We start from the raw sequence: 20,486 nt of genomic DNA, 5'->3' as shown, positions 1-20,486 counted from the left end.
AACAATTGTTATTTGGAGTTACAGTGGAACCTTGGTTGTTGAACGTGTTCACGCAGCTTCCGTTTTGAGTTTCCCTATTTTATTTAGACTTCCACTTTAAGTTTTTGGTTTTCGAACATTTCGGAAGTCGAATGGTCTGGAACTGATTAGTTTCAAAAACCGAGATTCTACTGTAGTACATAGTGCTTGATTTCTATCCATCAAGAAACAAAAGGAACTCCTACATTGAACATCTATGGCTCAGTACAGACACCATGGGTGGAATTCAGCATAGCGCTAAAGACATAATTCCATTGATGCAAACGTTTCTGTTGGAAATGCACTTACACAAAATCAAGTTAATTCCTACCCTCCTATGATTCGTATAGGGCTTTCCTTCATTTTCTGTTTGTGTTTTTCTGGGATTTCACATCTCTGCACAGCAGCTGCATGACTTTCCAACCAATTTCATTCCATCAAGGGAAGGAGGGGAGTCATGAATGTAGTTTTGGACAAACACAGTTTGCTTCTGGATTACCCGGAAGCATTGGACAATGCATACAAGCCTCTACTTCCTTTTCTAATGCAGCAGTTGGCATGAAGCTGGCTGGAAAGTTGCACAGAGGCTTCTGGCAGTAATGCCCAAACCACTGTCTGTGACTCTTATTTCAGTAACCTTAACTGCTGCCTAGCATGGTAGGAAGTGGATGCCTGAGGTGGGCTAGTCTTCAAAAGCAGTCCATACCAAACTGCTTTCCCTTTTTGCCTATGTTCTTTTCCATGTTTCTCTCCAACCCTATAAACATTAAAGGGATTTTCGGCCCTACTTTCCATTCTCCGGATGATGTCCCTTTTCTAAGACTTTTGCTCTCTCTTCCTGGCCCCTTTCAGATTTGGCATGTTTGTGGCAAATTGCATTCTTTACTGTGTGCTTAAATTCATATGGGCTAAACAAAGTGGGAAAGAGGAAAAGCTAAAATCGTTTTTATACACAGCCCAGGTAATGCATTGCTAATGTGTAGTACAAAAAGGCCATGAAAATTTACAGTGCAGTCACGAGCATGGGACTTATATTGTAGTATGTATGTTTAGGATTGCAGCCTTGGTGCTCTTGAACAGGGGTCGGCAAGGTTTACCTCGCCTGGGCCGGTTCACTACAGTGGAGATCCCTCCGTGTGCCAGATCGCGCACACCCGCGTTTTCAAGTGTCTGTGTCTGCGCAGACACGATTTCTGGCGTCTGTGCATGCGCAGATGCGATTTCTGGTGCCGTGGAAGTGAGTCGTCACACTTTGCCGGTTTAGCGCAGCGCGTGAGGTCTCACCGAGTGGGCGGTTCAGTTTGGGGGTGGCTCGTGGGCCAGTTTAACGACCTCCATGGGCCTCTTGTGGCCCATGGGCCTTAGGTTGCTGATCCCTGCTCTTGAACAACATAATTGTGCAGTTGGTATACAGCTTGCCATGTGGTTTTGCTGGAAACATTTGAACAAAAAAGGAGCAACATTTAAAGTACAGTAATTCTGTAGCATAGCACTTGCATATGTGGTTGGTTGGAGAAATAGGAGATGTGTTGCCTTCAAATAGGAATGTAAAGAATAATATTAGCCCTAAGCCTTGGGGGTGAACTTCTAGTCCCACCTACAAGTAAGAGGCAATATTAAAGAAGAAGCTTTCATCTGTTGAAGTTCAAAGTTAAAATAAATCTGCATGTGTTGTGACTTTAGTTGAGCCCTTTGGTGAAAGCAACAGAGGACTGGTAACATTCAGACAGGTTGATGAGATGAGCCCAGCCAGAAGATTTTGTTTGCTATCTCCTGTATTTTCAGCCCATTTGAAAATAACTTATAAGTAGTGGCTTTGGCTTCTCCAGGCTTATTTTAATTTTGCTTCTGCCAGCATTCTGTCTTCAAAGCTCCTACCAAAATAGAACCTGCCCCTTCCTCATTGGTTTAAAAAGGGAAAAGTTTCTTGTTAGTTTCTTGTTACCTAATATTAGCTTGGAACTACTGGCCAGAACATTTAAGCATTCAAATATAAAACATCCTTCAGAAGATCCTTTGAAAAAGGATCTCACTTTGAAGTTTGGTCTCTTGTACTGTGTTCACTTAGCCACTCATGATGCAAATACCTTTGAGACAAAAAGAACCATCACTGTTTGAAAATATAACACTAGAAAGTTGAATAGCTGCTACTGGAAAGGACTCTCAACTAACAATTGCAGTAATAATGTCTGGGCTAAGATTTTCAGGAATTAGGAATTTTTAAAATTGCCCATTCTGTAGACTTTCCTACAATGCTTTGGAAAAGCAGCTAAATATGCTTGTTGGTAAAATATGTCATGTGTCTGTGTTAGAAACGTGGAAGTTATTCTATTAATGCCATAAAGTCAGTGCATTTTTGATGACAGTATGGCCCAGTTAACATTAACCTGTCATTTTACATTTTGAATCTGCTGTCTTGTCTGTTAACATTGAGGATATAAAGGCACAGGTGGGTTTTTGCATTGACTTGTGCATGCATATCAATACGTATGTACAGCAAAAGGAGTACTTCCTTACAGGTGTTCTTTAAACTGATTATTGTTGCATACATAACTGCATTAATTTGTAGGGTTAGATTTATAGAACGTGCTTAGTGTTGATAATAACACTTTTATATTCCAGATGCTATGAACCTGGAATTCAGTGGAAAATCTTTATAAGATTGTTAATGAAGTTTCCTTGTGTTTACTCAGTGTTGCCTGGACGATGAAGTCGTGATAAATACGGAATCTTCAGAGCAATCTGTTAATTTAGGGAAGCAGCAGCTTTAAGTTAATTAATATGGGTGTGTTACTTTCAGAGAGTTTTAAGCAGTGACCCCACACCATGGAACCTTGTTTGGCACATGTGTCAAGGTGTATGCTGTGAAGCCTCCCTGCTCCCCATATTTATGAACTTAAAGCCACTAATGTCACCTTGCATTTGGCCCAAATCCTGCCGCTGGTGCAGCTGCCCACTAATTCAACCTTGGATCAAAGCCCAATATGGAGTGGCAGTAGCTGAAATTGCTATCAACTCTTACTAGCTTTTTAATACGTTGTTGGCATGAGTGCCATGATACCTGTTCTGGTAATGTGGGAATCAGAATAAACTCATTACTGAAATGACTGGGTGCATTTTTTTTGTTTTTAGGTATACCAATAACTGTGCCACCGCCAGGTATATTTATCTGTTTTAGTAGTATGAAACATAATGTGAATGCAATTTTGGTATAGGGGGACAATCTGCCACTTCCCTTTAAAAAAAAAAAATGTACTTTGATTTCTTTGGAGAAAATAGCTAAAATTCAGAAATAGTTTTTAATTGCCAGGTAAATATATATAATTGAAGAATTGGATAAAATAAATGGAATAGAATAATTATGCTAAGTATAAGATTGCAAGGATATGATGTAAGAAAATAATTGTTTAACTTTGGGCATGTCATTCCTTTTCACTGTTATACAGAGTTATCTTAATATATATACACAGCTTGCATGTACTGGGTTTTTCAGGCATTAATTAGCAGTGATAAGCTAAGGCAACTTCTTTGTTTCTCAAATATTTCAGGCTTCCCTCCCCCACCTGGAGGACCACCACCTTCCCTAATACCGACCATAGAAAGGTAAATTTCGGTTTGTAGAATGATCTCAACTAAGCACGTTTTCCCTGCATGCCAAGCAAGGTGTGGTTATTGCTTCAGGTTTAGAGAACAGCTGGGCATGGCTCTTGATGTGCTCATGCCAACAGCCTCTGATGGCAGTGGGTGAGGAGGAGAAGATCTATTGAGTCTGTTACAGGTGCAGAAACATTGCAGGTCCAGGGCTACTTCTCCTTACTTGACCTTGAGCTAAACTTGTAAGGAGGCAAAAGCAGAGAGGGTAAGCATTAGCAAGGAGAGCTGTGGTATATATTATCAGCCAGCAAATTTTTTTTGATGCTTTGTTTTGTTTAATTTTTAGTGAAATGATTGCTTATTGGATTGGTGGAAGCGCTAGGGAAAATAGTGACTAGCTATCTCTGTAACTGCTCTTGCATTTAGTATTTTTTCTGGAAGGTCTCTAGACCCTCTTCCAATAGACAGAAAAAAAATAATCCTCCCATCTGAGTTATTTTGAAGGCTCCAGGAGATTTTCAGGTTGTCCTTTCAGTTAGATTAAGCACTCATCATTTTGCTTAAGATGGTTTTTCTTGCTCCTTTGGGCACTCTTCCCTACAGAGTCTGAACTTTCATTGCCTTATGTACAATCGCCTGTAGAATTTAGTCCCTCTGTCGAGTCCTTTTCTCCTGCCCTGCTTCCTGATTGCCACATTTCCAGCATACGTTTTTCTTACAAAGAATGATTTTGTTCTTCCTTACACTTCTAGTTGAATGAAGTTCTCCATAAACCTAAGAGGCTGATAAACATTGCTTAAGGTTTTCATTATTTCGTTTCTAAAACCACAGTCCAAAAGTATTTTATAAAATATTAAACTGTTTTCAAGAAGAAAAATAGCACTCATCTAAGTATGATAGATGAGGTAAATATAATTAATTCAAGATATATGGGGAGTAATAAAACATATAATAGAAAGTAAATTAAACCATACATATCTTTTTTAGCCTTAGTATTTTACTTATTTCAGCTGCTATTTTCCCCATTCAGCTGAAACTTGGAGAATGTGATGTTAAATAGGATGCAAGTATATTTTTACTTCCCAGCAGGAGTGCTGCTGTTCAGCATCCATGTCTTCTAGCCATGCTGTTCTCCAGGATGCTGTAAACCAGAGCTAGATCCACCCTTGGCCCAATTTCCATTGCATGCATGCTGGGGGTGGAGGTGACTACTATTCCCCAAACATACAGCACACAGAAAACACACTAGACGGGCATACATACACACCTCTCCTCAGGTGATTCATGCAGATCATCTGAGAAGGGGTTTTACTTGCCCTCTTTTCAGGACAGTCATCTGATGAGTGGGGCAGTTTGCATCCTCAGCCCAGCACTGTGATGAGGACACAAACAACTCCATCCCCACATAACTCTGCGCCCCCAGTGCTATTGCCACCTGGAAATTGAGCTGGTGGGGAATGTATGGTGAGCTTGGGGGTTCACCACCTGTAATGTAAGCTATAAGGAGCTCAAATAAGGCATCCCACTTCTCCTTTCTTCCATAGGTGTCCCTGCTCCCCCAACAGATTAAGCATTTATTATTTCATGGCTACTGAACATGGTCACACATCATTGGGCCATGGAAGGGGGCTGCCTCCTAATTTTTTTTAAAAAAAACCCAAATTTGTACTTTTTGCTCCAAGCATACTGATATAGCTCTCTTGTTTCTCAGTGGCCCAATTTTGGCTCCATTTCTGTCAACATTTATCATCTGAGTTGGCTGTTAGTGTGTATGATGAATAGCAGTCTCATGAATAATGATTTTATATGGCAGACTGTCCAACTGGGACCTTCATTCACCCTGTCCCTTGTTGTAGTGAATAAAATAAATGTGTGAATGAATTTGCCACATTTGATTGTTTGAGGGGCAGGATAGATTCCTGGCCACATCAATCTGTGTAATGTTCTGCCTGTGCAGATCTAACATGATTATAGCCACTGCTGAGCTGCACAATAAACACTCGTTCCAGTGGCATAGAATCATAGAACTGAGTTGGAAGGGACCATGAGGGTCATGTAGTCTAACCACCTGCAAGGCAGGAATCTTATGCCCATGTGGGGCATGCAGGGTTGGTTGGTCCAGTTGGCCAGATTGTCTTCTGTCATCGCACCAGAGCTGAAAGTACAATATGTGTAGAGCGAGAGGCAAAAGCTACAGTCACTCCAAATTACTTTGGCAGATATGACATGATGGTGATGATTTTATTACCCAACCTTTACCCTGAAGTCTCAGGGTGGGTTATAGTACTTTAAAATACAACATAAAAAATAATTTCCACTCACAAAAATACGGTGGGCCGAAAAATATATATCAAGTGTCAAAGACCAGCATATTGTTGGCACCTGTCTCTCTCAAGAGACAGTAGACCAGTCATACCACTGCGTTAGCACCAGTCATACCACTGCGTTAGCAGCACTGAAATGACATCCCTGTGGCGGAAGCCTGGGCAGTGTGAATGGAGGTCCTGGGCTGCCCAGACGACAGGACCCCTCTCTTGGCCTCACTCATGCAGTCCAAAGGAAAGCAGAGCAGTACATTTGGCACCAGCTTGGCTGCAGGTGTTGGTGGAAGGAGGCGTACAAGGTGCCATCCAGACATCGCCACTCCGGATTTGTGTAGGGTTTACCCCTCAGCCTTTTCTTCTGCCAAAGACATCCGGCAAGATAGTGGAGGTTTAGGATCAAAGGTAACAAATCAGATACAGTGGTACCTCGGGTTACAAATGTTTCCGGTTACAATACTTTGGGTTATAGACTCCACTAATCCGGAAGTAGTACCTCGGGTTGAGAACTTTGCCCCAGGATGAGAACGGAAGTCACGCGCCGGCGGTGCGGCAGCAGTGGGAGGCCCCATTAGTGAAAGCACGCTTCAGGTTAAGAATGGTTTCAGGTTAAGAACGGACCTCCGGAATGAATTAAGTACGTAACCAGAGGTACCACTGTAATGTTAAAAATCACTTCACTGACAACAGAGAGGCTATTGCACACTGACTTTTAAAGTATCACATGAATGATTACATCCCTGGTATGACAAGTATCATACCCTATCAGCTTCAGCAACCAGAACTGGCTATTTTAAATGGTAAGATGAATTTATTGTGTGCTTCTCTTTCAACAGTGGACATTCCTCTGGCTATGATAGCCGCTCAGCTCGGGCATTTCCATATGGCGGTGGTAAGTGTCTTCAAAACTGCTTGAAAATGGGCTGACCAGGTGGCTACACTTTTATGTTCAACCTATGTTGAGTTAGCAGGTTAGCAGCTTGGTGCACAGCCTACTCTTTGAGACGCTTCTAACCTTTATTTTTATATGTAACCTCTTCCTCTCGTTCAGGATGCATTGATGCAAACAAGCTTCCTGTATAATAGTTTTTAATTCTTTGGAAAAAATGGTGCTCAGTTTCTGGTAAGCGTGTGAAGTTGGTAAGCATGGTGTATGACATATATTCTCCTTTGCACACATAAACAAATGCCATCTGCTGTGTTTGGTTCCTCTCCCTTGTTTTTAGTCAGGTATTTACTCTTTGTAGTTATTACAAAGAAGAAGAAAAATATTTCACCAACCATTTTTCAACCTTCTGTTTATTTTCCTTTTAGAAATTGACAGGCAATAATGTTCAGTGTGCAGACATTTGGCTTAAGTGCAGGTTTTGATAGCAGTATTAATTAGAGATTTGTGTACTGTTAAGTTATAGAAGTAGTGCCCGGTCTCTCTCCCTCTCCCCCTCTTTCTTCCGCATCTTCATGGGTCAGATTAAAAGTACAGTGAATTTGTAGTGACCAAGCAGCAAGAATGAAGCTCCAGTAAAATGGGAGGAGTGTGTGGGTATGAATGAACAAACCAGAATTTTGCTTCAGGTAACAAAAAACAGATGATGCTCAGAATGACTTCTTTAATGGAAAGCAGATGCCTTTATTAATCTGAGCTCATGTGAAAGTATTGAAACTGCCTTCTCTGTCTTCCACATTTCGGAGGAGGTCTCACACTTGGTGCCTCTATCCTCAAACAACATATATTATGAATTCTTAAGTGTAATGTGAAGCACACATAAGGGCTGGGTTTCTTTTCTGTGCAAGCGCTTTTGGAGGAAGCTGACTGGGAGAATGTGTCGCTTCAAAATAGGACATCTACAGAAATTATCCCCAAGCACTCATGAAGAAAACATAACAGATCTTAAAACTGGCATCAAACATCACATTCTGAGCACTGATTCAGATGTGTTGACCACAAGTTTTGCATGGGTAGGATGGTGTTTGAAACAGCATGGATGTGAAACTGTCTTCCACATTATGCTCTTTTGGGAACTAGGTACAAAGAGGGGCACTTCAAAATTATCAGAATTATACATTGTAAACAACACTATCATTTTTTTGGCATGGAATATGTAAGAATCCCCAAAGTACAACTAATACTGGAAGCACTTTATTCCATATTTCATTCTGCATATTTTAGTTTAGATGGGAATACCATCTTTAATTCTCACAGAGATGCTGCAGATTTAGATGAGAAAGGGAAGGAAGTTTAGTTCTTGGGCCTGATCTGTGAGAATACCGCTCTTCCTGCAGCACAGTCCTATTCATGTCTACACAGAAGTAAGCCCCACTGAGTTCAGTTGGGCATCTTCACAGGTAAGAGTATAGAATTTCATCCTGCCTTTGCTCATCTACCTTTTTTCATATACACTTCTGGCAGCCCTTTGATGTTTTTGACGATTATTTCTGTAAGCTATAAAGGACCAACTAGGATTCATCAAACATGTTTTCTCTTGACAAATAACCACAGGCAAGAACTCGGTGATAATGTGTTTGTAGCCTTCTTACATGTGAGTCTTAAACTGAATAGATTTGTTGGAGCTGAAAGTTGCCTACACGGTTCTCCTTCTGCTTGTTTAATCCCCATAACAACCCTGTGAAATAGATTAGGCCAAGAGGCACAACTCCATGGCCAAGTGAGGATTTGCATCTGGTCTCCCAGGTCCTAGTCTGACATCATAGGTGCCAACTCCATAGGGCTGAGATGTCTTCAACCCCCCCCCCCCCAAGTCTGTTGGGATAGGGTTGAGCCCCCTTCCAATCTTGAGAGGTTGGGCCTTGTGGCAGCGGGTCTCGCAGCTATGGCGGAAGTCCTCACTGTGCCAGGCCTCGTGGCAGAAGTGGAACTCGCAGCAGCAGCGGGTCTCTCAGGGGCTCACTGCAGTGTGCGGCGTGCGTGATGTCACACGTGCATGTCGCATGCTCAAGCAGCGGGGACCCCCCCCCCAATGTTTGGCAGACGTCAGCACCTCTGTCTGATATCCTAACCATTATTCCTCATGTTGACCTGTCTGTGACGTAGATAGTAGAATCACTATTGCATTTCTCTTTGTCCCTCTGTTGCTGCCTGGTTTCCTCACCACCCCCTTCTCATCCTGTGGCTTGGCACACTAGCCCCCAAATCTTGCATTTATCTCATCTAGTATCTCTTCTTGCAAGAAACAGAAAGGAACTTCAGTTAAAAATAGAAGCAGTCATAAAGCCTAAGAAGTTACACAAGTTTCAGGTACTTCAGAGCACTGAAAGCCTCTACTCTATTTTTTTTTTAAGTTTCTTTAAAAAATAGTTTATATTCTTTCTTCCTTGACTATATTTTTGTATGTCTCGCAGAACTGAACCAAGTGCAATTATTTTTCCCCCAATATATTTTTTTATTGAATTTCCAAATTTTTGTAAATTTACTTCAGAATAAATAGCTACATTATTTCATGTATTGACTCCCCACCCACACCTCCACAGTGTTTTTATTCCAACTCTCTATATATCAAATTATTGTCTGTTACCAGTATCCCTCTAATACAATAACTTTGTCATTTTCTTTTCTTCTGCTACTCCTGTCTTGAATCTTGCCCGTGATTTCATTTGTTTTCCAAATAGTCCGAAAAGGTCTCCATTCTTCTACAAAAAGTTCATCGTTTTGATCTCTTTATATTGCTGTTGGTTTTGCCAAGTGTAATTAGTTTTTAAATGGTTGATGAGTCAGATTTAATGAGATTTAGGACTAAGATCTGCACCACACTTCTATTGATTGATGCCAGTTTTTTAATAAGATTTTATTAAGGCTTTATCATCGTACAATACAATAAAAAAACTAACCTAAATAAAAGCAGAAAAAGAGAAAAGAAACTGCTGATTCCTCTCTCAAAGGTAGATCTTAACCCTTGTCTCATACAGAAAACGTGTGGTTGATGAATGCTACATCCATGACAGTATTGGAAGTTGGGGGAATTCGCTGTAAAGTCCACCTATTTCTTGAAATTCTAGTTGTCTTCTTTCTTCTCTTCCACCACCCCCCAAATTAAAAACAAAAGCAAATCATAAAATGTTTTTCCTTTCTGTGATCAAAAATAACATTTCTGTGGTGCAAGAAAATTACAAAAATACAAATTGTTCTGCTGTAGATTATAGGTGATGATGCTGGAAATTGTATTTCAGTAATTCTTTTTCTTCCACCATTTTCTTCTGTTCCATTTTCTTCGAAAATTTTTATATCCACCTTCCCCTGCACCTTTGCATGCTACAAATGGAACCCTTGAATACAATTCACTTCAGAATCCTACTCTTGTTTCCCACCCCTAAGTTCAGCAGTTGTTAACCTCTGCAGCGCTCCTCCTGAGAGTCATTAGATGGAGCACTTGAAAGATTTATGCATCGGCATCACCACCATTCAGCAACAGCAAAGACTAATAATGTATTAATGAGTGAGGCTGCACTCCCAATTAACTGGTGTGAGGAAAGGAGTCTGGGAGTTATGAATTCCTGATGTTCAGGCATTCCTGTTTCCGAGAGGAGATGCAAGCAGGCACTTTGCTCTATTTCCTAACTAAGCAGGGGCTTAGTTATTGTCTCCCTAACCCTCTTAACGTTAGTGGGGAGGAATGGGAGGGATGTTGCTGGGGCTATGCTAGAATTAGTAGTTTGAAGGTGGCAGCCTAATATTTGCATCCTAAGCACCCTGAGCTTGAGGAGGGTGAGGTTGCTGGAGCAGGGAACTGGCCAAGGGGAGAGAAGCCACCATTGCGTGTGGCCTGGATGCCTCGGGACCATGCTACTCTTTGGAAGTAAGATCATCGGCTGCCTCCCATGCTAAAGCATGGAACCATGGTTAAAGTGTAAAAACATGACGGAAGTGTGTTAGCACTGTAAGTAACTTCTGAGCCACACAGTACTTCTGCTAAATAGCCAGCGATGAATGGAAATGCAGAGCACTGGCCGAGATCTAGTAAGGCCTGTGTGAATGCAAAAAGAATGTCCGGAGTGCAAGCTGAAAAGCCACCTTGTGCACACTCTGGAGCTTCACCATCACTAGAAATGTTTCTGTAATTGGAAGGCACGCTGAGGTGCTAGATCCCTTTCCTTTTTCGATAAATCCCCCTCGTTTGAGTAACACACACCTTACCAGAAGCTTTCAACTGATAGCGGTTTCATTTTCTGACAACAACAAAAGCCCTTTTTCTTTTTTAGTGTCCACCTCAAATTAGCTTTTTATCTAAGTAGGTTATGCATTTCCACACAGTTCCCCAGTGACTAAAACACTCCTCACTGGTGTTTTTACATGTTTCTTTGGCTTAAAATGCTCAGTGCCTAGTAATCTTTGAACCTTTCCTTTTTCTGCACCACTTAGAATTTCAGTTTCAGAACCACAGTATTTAAAGAAGCAACACTTTAAAGTAATAAGCACTTTTAAAGAAAGATCAGCTGTGACAACAAAATAATACGAAAACTTGTGTTTTAAATAAAATACCATTAAAACACTACCAGGGAGCAATCCTTAACTGTATATGACTTTGTGTTTACTGCTGTGAATAGTGTTTGCTACTAAGAAAAGTAAGCAAGTATTGATACACAGCAGTTATCCAACAAACAGACTGGTATGAAATTAACCTGAGAGTTAATTGTTACATATGGTAAAGTAGCATGCAAATAACAGGCCTAGAGTCACTGAACTTGCCTTCTAGGCTTCAGCTAAGCATATAAGATTGGATGCCATTGATTTCATATCACACTTTTCCACTGTTGTCAACTCTTTTTCTTTCTAATGCTGGTATTTTTTCCCCCCTTCTTTAGTCACCTTTCCGCACCTTACAGGTTCCGCTCCAACGTGGACTAGTCTCATGGACACAACCAAACAGTGGGATTATTATTCAAGAAGAGATAAAGAGAGGGAGAGGGAGCGAGACAGAGATCGAGAGAGGGATCGTGACCGTGACAGGGAGCGAGAGCGGACCCGAGAAAGAGAACGAGAGCGGGAGCATAGCCCGACTCCTAGTGTGTTCAATAGGTGAGTTTGAGGGTTACGTCTAATGCTGCTTGATGGTGGGAGTTTTGTGTCTGTACTAGAGACATACTTAAAGTCAGCATGCAGCTGTGTATTCTCAGGGAACAAGGGGTGGGGCTCACATTTTGTTTGTCGTTGGAACCGTAGCCAGCAATTTCAGATGCAAACCAGAAGTATGACAATAAGTGGTACATGACAAATGCTTTGCAGGCAAATTGTGCTGAGCTGATGATTTTTGTTGTTAATTCCTGGGAAGGAATCGGCTCTAAGCATTCAGAACATTAATAATAGAAGGGCCTAATGGGTTTGAGTCCCCTAACCATCATTTTACAGCTGAGGTTCCGGCAGTAACTGATTCCAGGCTAAAACTTTCAATTTGTACTGCTTTGTGAGTTCAGTTGTTCTGGGATGAGAGCTCTGAATACCTGAGGAGGAATAAAGTACTGTTTGCTAGCAGTTTCAACTATGCCCTTCATCCTGTTAAGCAATACCAGGGCTACAATACAGTGGCTGCAGTATTACATAAACTTCAGCCCCTTTTGTTTATGCAGCAGTTAAGCCTCACATTTCCTCTGTCCGGTGATTGTTGAATACCATTTTCACATGGCAGTATCTTGATACTATTTCTAATCTTTTTTTGTTCTGCCTTCCACTTCAAAATGTTTTATGCATTGGGTATTAAATTGGGTTTTAAAAACCATTGTTATAGTTTTCCCTTGTAGGTCAGCAAAACAAGTTTGCATGATCTTCGTTAACACAGGGGATTAAAAAAATTGCTATGAGTGTTAAAGAATTGACTTGGAAGTATATGATGAAGATGATGATGTTTTGTTCATATAAGACGTGTGTGTGTGTGGTGGGGGTAATATTTTGTGTGTGTTTTGTGTTACAAATTACTGGGTCAGTGTGTTAGACGTTAAGATCAATTTAACATCTGTTTCTTAGGCAGCTTGATTGAAGGCCAGAAAAAGCCTGGTCATTCAAGGGTGCTTGAAATGAGCCTTAATGTTTTCCAGGCCCAGAGAAGTCTCTGTGTTGCTGCCAGACTTATCAGTCAGGGAAGGGGTGGGGGAGAGGAGTGGGGTTTTTTATGTGACTAAATTATCCAACATCTGCAGTAAAGCTGCTGCCACATGGCGATGTGAGAAAGCAGGGGGGCCTTGGTCTAGTAAAAACTTGATTAGGGGAGTAACAGGGAAAGTGGGAGGCTTGAGAACATGTAGATATGACACCCTTGAACAAATTTTGCTTCATCGTTTAATAGTCCTGTTTTTAACAATTATTCAGCGGCTTACGAAAACATTGTGACAAATGAATAAAGAAAGGGGGTGGTGGAATGTACACAGACTTTTTACCATTTATAAGTGGATACCCTGACATTGGTGTACCAGTATAGCTTTTGGTCTTGTAGAGAAACTTAAAAATTAGCACCCACAAGCCATGAAATGTGGCATCTCTTCTTCACATCTCTACTCTCACACTAGAAATGGTGGCAAGTCTGAAAGGAGTCTGGGGAATTCGCCGTTACTGTGCCTTTTGCAACCCCACCCCCAAACACATTGCAATTAAATTATGGAATCGATAGCTCAGTTGGTTAGAGCATGGTACTGATAATGCCAACATTGCAAGTTCAGTCCCCATGCGGGACAGCTGCCTACTCCTGCATTGGGTTGGACTAGATGATCCTCAGAGTCCCTTCCAACTCTTACAATTCTATGAAATTAGTTTTCAATTCAAACTAAACAAGATGTCCATTTCACACCGAGTAGTATATGGTGCACAATTTCTATTTTTAGGCAGTAACCTTACAGGATCTTTGGAAATGGCTTCCTTCAGAAAATAAATGTTGGACCCCTGTTGTTATAATTAAGTGGAGTTCATCCCACCCAAAAAGAGTCTATTTACCGTGACCCTTGACAACTGAGAGATATTTTTAGTACCTCAATATTCTTTTGCCTGTTATTTGTTTTAAACTGATTTTAGACTGTATTTTTAAATTGCTGTAGCCCGCCCTAGGACCTTATTTATTTATTTATAAAAAATACTTGTATATCACAATTTCATTTTAAAACCCCCAAAGTGGTTTATAATAATGCATCCATGTGTGAGCCATTTTTGCAATGGAAAACACAGAGGATTTATATATGTATTTATTGGGGGCTTTAATGGCATACAGTGTGACCCTTCAATCTTTATGTCCAACTCTTTAATGTAGCCTTTGTCCCTCTTGAAGAGCAGCTGCTCAGATTGAGATGATACACAAGACGGCTCTCCCCTTAAAGTTTAGGGGATTAAAAAAAGAATGAGTCAGTTTCAAGGTGCTCTTTAAATCCTGGCCGTAGATCAGATGAGATAAATGGCAGATCAGAGAAATGTGCCATTATAGCCAAGGTGCAGGTCCTTAATTTAACACTGTGTGAGTACATAATTATTTGTGGGTAACTTCAATCTCTGTAGTCACTTCAGATATTGTTGGAAGATGTGAAGGATATCAGCTTGATAGATTGCTGCTTGTTTTAACAAATACAAGATTCTCAATGTAGTGTACTACAGGTGATATTGATCATCCCATGGCCGTGCTGGCTGGGGCTGATGGGACTTGGAAGCCTTAACAACATGTTGAATTCACCACAGTGGCTACTTTTAGGTCAGCATCATGGTTGGAAAGGGTCTTGTGGGTCTAGTCAACATTCCATCCTGCTTGATGCAGGAAATGCACAGTAAAGCATCCCTAACAAAACACACCTAACGTCTAGAGATGTCCAGTCTCAGTTTGAAGACCTCCAGTGAGCAAGAGCCCACTAGTACCTTTCTAGCTAATTGGGTCTGTTGTCAAATTGCTCTTGCCATCAGGAAGTTTCCCCTCCATGCTCAACCAAAATGTCTTGTGCGCACAGCTTGAACAGCCACTATGTGTACCCAGGCATCCCGGGGGGACGTAACTTTATTATTTTTCATTTGTAGTTGATCCCAAAGATTACATGTATACTGGCCAGCAAATGTATTTGGATAACACTCAATGTTAAACACGATATTTTGAATTATAATTGCAAGTTTAACTGAGTAAAGTGGTGAGCCACTTATTTTTTTGTTTGGGGAGCTTTCATTCTTTTAATTTAGCAGATGGAAACCTTGACTGCAATATGAAGAAACAGATCACATTCCTTATTTCTTTGATGGCATATTAATGGCTTAGCAATATATTTGGTACTCTGTGTCCTGAGATTTTCAAAGGGGCCACGAATATTTCTCCTTTATTAAGAGTTAACTGTCAGGCCGACAGTCTCTTCTACTGTTCAGCAGTACAGTCATCCAAGACAACAATTTATTTGTACGTAATGAAATCTGATTTTACTAATGTTGGTATTTTTGATTCCTTAAAATACATTTTCCATTGTCAGGACTGTACAATGGTAGTTTCACACTGTGTTAGGTTACAAATTCCCATTTTGGTAATACCTTCGGTAGGAAATTGTGTTCTGCTGAATGTAGAAATCACATGAACCACCTGTATTTTCTCTGTGCATGGGAGGAGACAAAGATTATTGATGCTCCTTTAGCATTTGTTTGTCTGTCTGCTGAATGTTTTTATTTTCTTGCTAGTGATGAGGAGCGATACAGGTACAGAGAATATGCAGATAGAGGCTATGAACGGCATAGAACAAGCAGAGAGAAAGAAGAACGACACCGAGAAAGGAGACATCGAGAAAAGGAAGAGACCAGACACAAGTCATCGCGAAGGTTAGCTCTTTAATAATCTTTGAAGTAATGCTGTGGGATGATTGAAGTGTCATGGGAAGACCTTGGCTATTGATGTGCTGCTTTTTGGTTGCTGACATTTAAAAATAGCCAGAAGTTGAGAATATACCAGTAGGATATTAGCCCTTGTGTCATATGACCAGGATATAAGTTTCAGCCATGGGTGATGGATTATTAGGATTTCTCAACCAATTGCATATTTTAGTTGATGTCCTAGAATAGATGTTAAAGGAAAGCCTCAGCAACCGCAATCTCTGTGTTCTCTTTGGGCAGCGTGAACATTGGGAGTCACTTGGGCAGAGCGGGGAAGAGGTGGCATTGTTGCCTCCATCAATGGCAGTGGGCTCAAACCTTCCAAGGCGAGCTACTACTTGCAGCAGTGTCAGCTGCTGATGCTCCTGGGGGGGGGGGCAGTTAGTTGGGGATTTGCAAGCCTGAGGTTCTGGAAGCTGCCAGACAGTGCCCATCTCAGGCATTGATCCTAGATGTACCAATGACACCAGTTGAAGCCTGCAGTTATATTTATTCTATTGTGTGAGAAAGGAAACTAAAAGGCGGGCTTAGATTACTAGAAGTTGATCTTGGTCACCGAGCAACTCTTCAGATCATTGTTGCAAACCTATTTTAAGGCTGCCTCTTAAATGTAGTACTTTCTATGTAGAATCCCATTAAAAATCTCTGTTCTCCTTGACCAACCAACTCTAGCCCTATAACGTTACTTTGATTATGTGATGGCAAAGATTTTCATTGCTGCTATAGGTGCCAGACAACTCACCCAGAGTAAATGTTGGCAGATGGTGGAATCTAATACTGACAGGTTTTTTTCCTTCACTCCCTTTCTGGTTTTAATTTGCCCATGCTTAGGGGTCACATGGTGATGCCATCACATGTACTTAATCCTGTGACATCATCAAGCTAATTATTTAAGAAGTAGCTTCCGTTCAGGGTGGCGCACTGAGCTTGAGACTCCCATTTAATAGCTCTGTGTCTCATTTCTTTTTCTTGTCCCCGCTTAGTAACAGCAGGCGTCGCCATGACAGTGAAGAGGGAGACAGCCACAGGAGGCACAAACACAAAAAATCAAAAAAGAGCAAAGAAGGAAAAGAGTCAGCTGGTGGCGAGCCTGCCCCGGAACAGGAAAACATGGATGCTACTCCTGCGGAATAGGCATGTGTGGTTTTTGTCTACTTGCTTAAATTAGTGCCAGAAATAGATGGCTCTCAATCCTAATTATTTTTTCTGGGTCTAAAAAAATTGCTCTTCATCTTGTTCTGTTAGCATAAAGCGTAAGTTTAATTTGGAATTTTGAAAATAAAAAAAGCATTTTTCATGTTAAAACACATTGTTTTTGTCTTGCCTACGCAACTAGAAAAAAGGTAACAACATAAGGTACACATGGAGAATTGTGCTTGGATAGTGAGGTTGTGCACTGTTACACAAGCTCCATCAAAGTGCAGTGTGCAGATGTAATGCAGAGGGTTTTTTCCCAAAGAGTAAAGAAAGTGACTGTACCACAAATGTGTCCCATCTGATCAACATACACAGATCCTAGTAGAATGAATTGGAACCAACATTTGTTTTGGCTCTTCAGATGGATGCTGTTATGTAACTCTTTAATTTTTAAAACAGCCAGATCTTCAAAGAAGTCTGAGTCTTGGCTACTACTGTACAGTACTAAGTAGCCTTTGTATGATGCTTCCCTGTTCTCTTTGATCTCCACTAGTTTCCCCCTCAGCTACTTGATCCAGGTAAACAAGGCAATTTCTCCTCCTTTTCTCTGTCTATGCTGGTAGCTTGCTACACCTTCCCTCCTTTCATTATTATGTTGATTCAGAACTGACCATCACAGAAGATTGTGAGCAAAACTGAGTAAAATAGGGCAGAACACTCGGTTCATGCCACAAATTAGATCCACCGGGGAGAAATGAATTTTTGGTGCTTTTTTAAAATGAAAATAACCTGGCTTTACAAATTACAGTTATTTTAATGGTAAAAATGAAATTTCATTCACAGTTATTACATAGCGGGAAACAAAATATTTAAAAATATCTGATCCATACTGATCACAAAGTGGGATTTAATGTATTCAATCAGACTGCTTTCTATGTCTTGGAATAGATGCTGTCAACATAATAGAAAAGTATTGCAACATTTATTCAGGAGTTCAGAATATTTTCAAATTACGGGTCTAAAGTGGTTTTCCTTGTTTATAAACTGTTGGTGGAACATGTTTCTACTGCTGCTTGGAATAGATATAAAAATACAAACATGAGACATAGCGCAGTAAAGATGTGTACCCTAACTTATGATCTCAGTAGACTTCCATACTTTAAAACTGCATGTTTCTCTAACACATACCACACATTATTTTCTTCTTCAGACCATTCTGTTTGTGTTATGCACATTTATACTTCACAACGTTTTCTTTTACAAGTATACAGTTGACCAGAAAGTGGAGTAAACAAACGTCCATATTAAGTGGCTGATTTTGTGTCAGATAATTTTTCGCTCTCCATTTGCGATACATCTTTATAAAAAAGTGCCAGGCCAGGACACAATGGTGAGAGAAATTTTCCCCTTCAGTTCTTTGAGCATCCTTGCCAAACAGGCATGCACCATACCTGAGATACTCCTACCATTAACTGCAAGGAGGATGTCACCACACCTGGAAGAAGGCAATATAAAATTGGTTAGTGGCACTTCAGCAGCTCCAAGGCAGGAATAGCTTGCGCACCCCTACTCATTTTTATCACAAAGGCAGCAGATATGAGAGGAAATGAGGATAGTCAAGTCAGGTTTTGCTAATTAAGGTATTGCTAATTAATGCCAGCTGAATAGACTTGTTTTATATAAATGCTTCAGATTTCAGTCTGACACTTCCAGAGGCAATGACTTTTATAACATCATGTGTCTGCAAGACTTTTGGACTGTGTTTCTAGTGTTTTTAATACTCTGTAAAAAATATACCCCTGCATTTTTGTCTAATTTCTTGTTAATATTTTGATTTGCAAACACCTGCATTTATAAAGTTCTCCATTTCACCAATGGAATTGAATCAGAATTTGCAAACCACACGACTCTTTGAATTTGAACTCAGAAGTGAACATTCCGTTCTTCCCAGTTTTTCCTATTTAGGAATCACTTTGCCTTTGAAAACAGTTATGGGTCTATGTGTCCTGCCCTATAGCTCTATCTTCTGTTATGGATTTTACTGCACTGGCATAAAATTAAACCTACTTTGATCTTTAATAATCCCTTGACTCCTTCCAGGCTTCAGCTTTCTCTGCAGACAAGAAGGTATTTTAAGATTAGTACCATGCCCTTCTCCCTGCCTCAACTGCTCCAGTATAAGCAGAAGTACTGCCACACATGGTGCTTTGTGGCTTGCAACTAAATGAAAGGAGAAAGCAGTTTGAGTACTGCTGCCTGGTCAACCTTTCAAACTAAGGGGTTGAGTTTTGCACTAGTGAACCTTAGCCCCAAGTGCTGGTTTGATATGTAGCTCAGCAGCATAGAATTGGACCTTTGGGGTCAATTCTCACAAACTAGGTGAGTAAAACGTACTTGTGGAGGTTGTGACTGCATTTCTGAGCTTTCACATACCTTTCCCCACATACAAAATGTGCTGTGTGGTCAGGCATGTATGCATGTGAACGCCAATATACATAAACACTGCCTGCCTGCGTGATCCATCCATCACAAAACAGGAGTGAAGTGATTTGATGGACAGAGTGTATATGCCTAATCCCGCCTCACATTCCCACATGGAGATCATGCAAGTTTAAGAACCCTGTTGTATGTTAATACTGCACATCAAACTGATACATGAACCAGCAGCCCCAGTTAACTGAGAACTGTTGTGATAATCTGGATGGGAATGATTGGCTTATAAATAACTGCTAAACAATGTGGTTTCATTACCTGATTCTTCCATCGTTATACGCGGGTGTCCCTCCAACAATGGATTTGATAAAGAATGGCTTGTTCCCACTGTGTTCTTCATAACCCCCCACGATACTGAAGCCAAGACTTCCCGCTGTATTTCTTCGTAATACAATTTCTTTGCAGCTGTATAAATACCTGAGGGAAAAATCATTCTACTTAATGGTCTGTTGTACAATTAAATCAAAATTATTGATGATATTCTGCTCATTCACCTTTTTTTGGCATATTGGACTTGAAAAGAAATGTATATGCCAGATCGGTATAGTTTGCACAAACTTGTAGTTTCAGTTTGAATGTTTTACACACACATTTAGCAGTGTTGTACAGACTAAGTTTCACCCATAAATATTCCGTTCTTGGGGTTTTCCAGGGAAACTGTTCTTATCTGCCTGTTTGCATTAAAAACCTAGTTCAGATTATAAAATTGATAAGGGTAGTGACCTTCATGTAATATAGAGCACCTTATTTTTCTGACTGAAGAAGGGTTTTGTACAAATTGGACCTGTCCTGTTCTTGCTGTTGGGTCCAATAAAGCCTTTCGCAGACACCAAAGTAGCAACCACCCTTTTAGTATATTTGTCTTACAAGCACTAAGAAAAATATGCTTTAATTTTGAGGAGGTATTTAAAAACAATCCTTTAAAATGATGTTTCCATTTTGGGGGCTATTTGTTTGTTTGCTTGTTTTTATGGTACTGCTAGATGAGGCCCTTGGGAACTACAAATATTCACCTGCTGGCAAGATACAGGGTACTTGTTTGTGCAACAGTTAGCTGGCTGCTAATGTGAAAAGCAGGAGCCTCTTGGCCCTTGTGCACAAAG

At 40.6% G+C, this 20,486-nt stretch overlaps 2 protein-coding genes across 11 annotated transcripts in view; one reads left to right on the top strand and one right to left on the bottom strand.

Annotated features, from left to right (window-relative positions):
- FIP1L1 (factor interacting with PAPOLA and CPSF1) overlaps positions 1-19,861 on the top strand; it is a 38,229-nt gene extending 18,368 nt beyond the window's left edge. For 2 of the 4 annotated variants that reach the window (XM_083755736.1, XM_083755734.1), the window contains 6 exons: positions 3,151-3,177; positions 3,567-3,621; positions 6,770-6,825; positions 11,751-11,964; positions 15,565-15,702; positions 16,737-19,861. In XM_083755736.1, the coding sequence (XP_083611862.1) occupies positions 3,151-3,177; positions 3,567-3,621; positions 6,770-6,825; positions 11,751-11,964; positions 15,565-15,702; positions 16,737-16,887 (641 nt within the window). In that variant the 3' untranslated portion in view covers positions 16,888-19,861. The remainder of the gene's footprint in view (positions 1-3,150; positions 3,178-3,566; positions 3,622-6,769; positions 6,826-11,750; positions 11,965-15,564; positions 15,703-16,736) is intronic. The other 2 variants (XM_083755737.1, XM_083755735.1) reach the window with 1 other exon arrangement.
- Positions 17,649-20,486, bottom strand: part of LNX1 (ligand of numb-protein X 1) — a 116,837-nt gene continuing 113,999 nt past the window's right edge. For all 7 annotated transcript variants that reach the window (XM_083755644.1, XM_083755647.1, XM_083755645.1 and 4 more), the window contains 2 exons: positions 19,642-19,800; positions 17,649-18,385 (listed from right to left, as the gene is read on the bottom strand). In XM_083755644.1, coding sequence (XP_083611770.1) covers positions 18,250-18,385; positions 19,642-19,800 — 295 coding nt within the window. In that variant the 3' untranslated portion in view covers positions 17,649-18,249. The remainder of the gene's footprint in view (positions 18,386-19,641; positions 19,801-20,486) is intronic.

Source organism: Podarcis gaigeae, assembly GCF_964106915.1.
Source record: "Podarcis gaigeae genome assembly, chromosome: 9".
NCBI lineage: Eukaryota > Metazoa > Chordata > Lepidosauria > Squamata > Lacertidae > Podarcis > Podarcis gaigeae.
The sequence above is the reverse complement of the archived record's forward strand: the minus strand, read 5'-3'. Positions and strand labels throughout refer to the sequence as shown.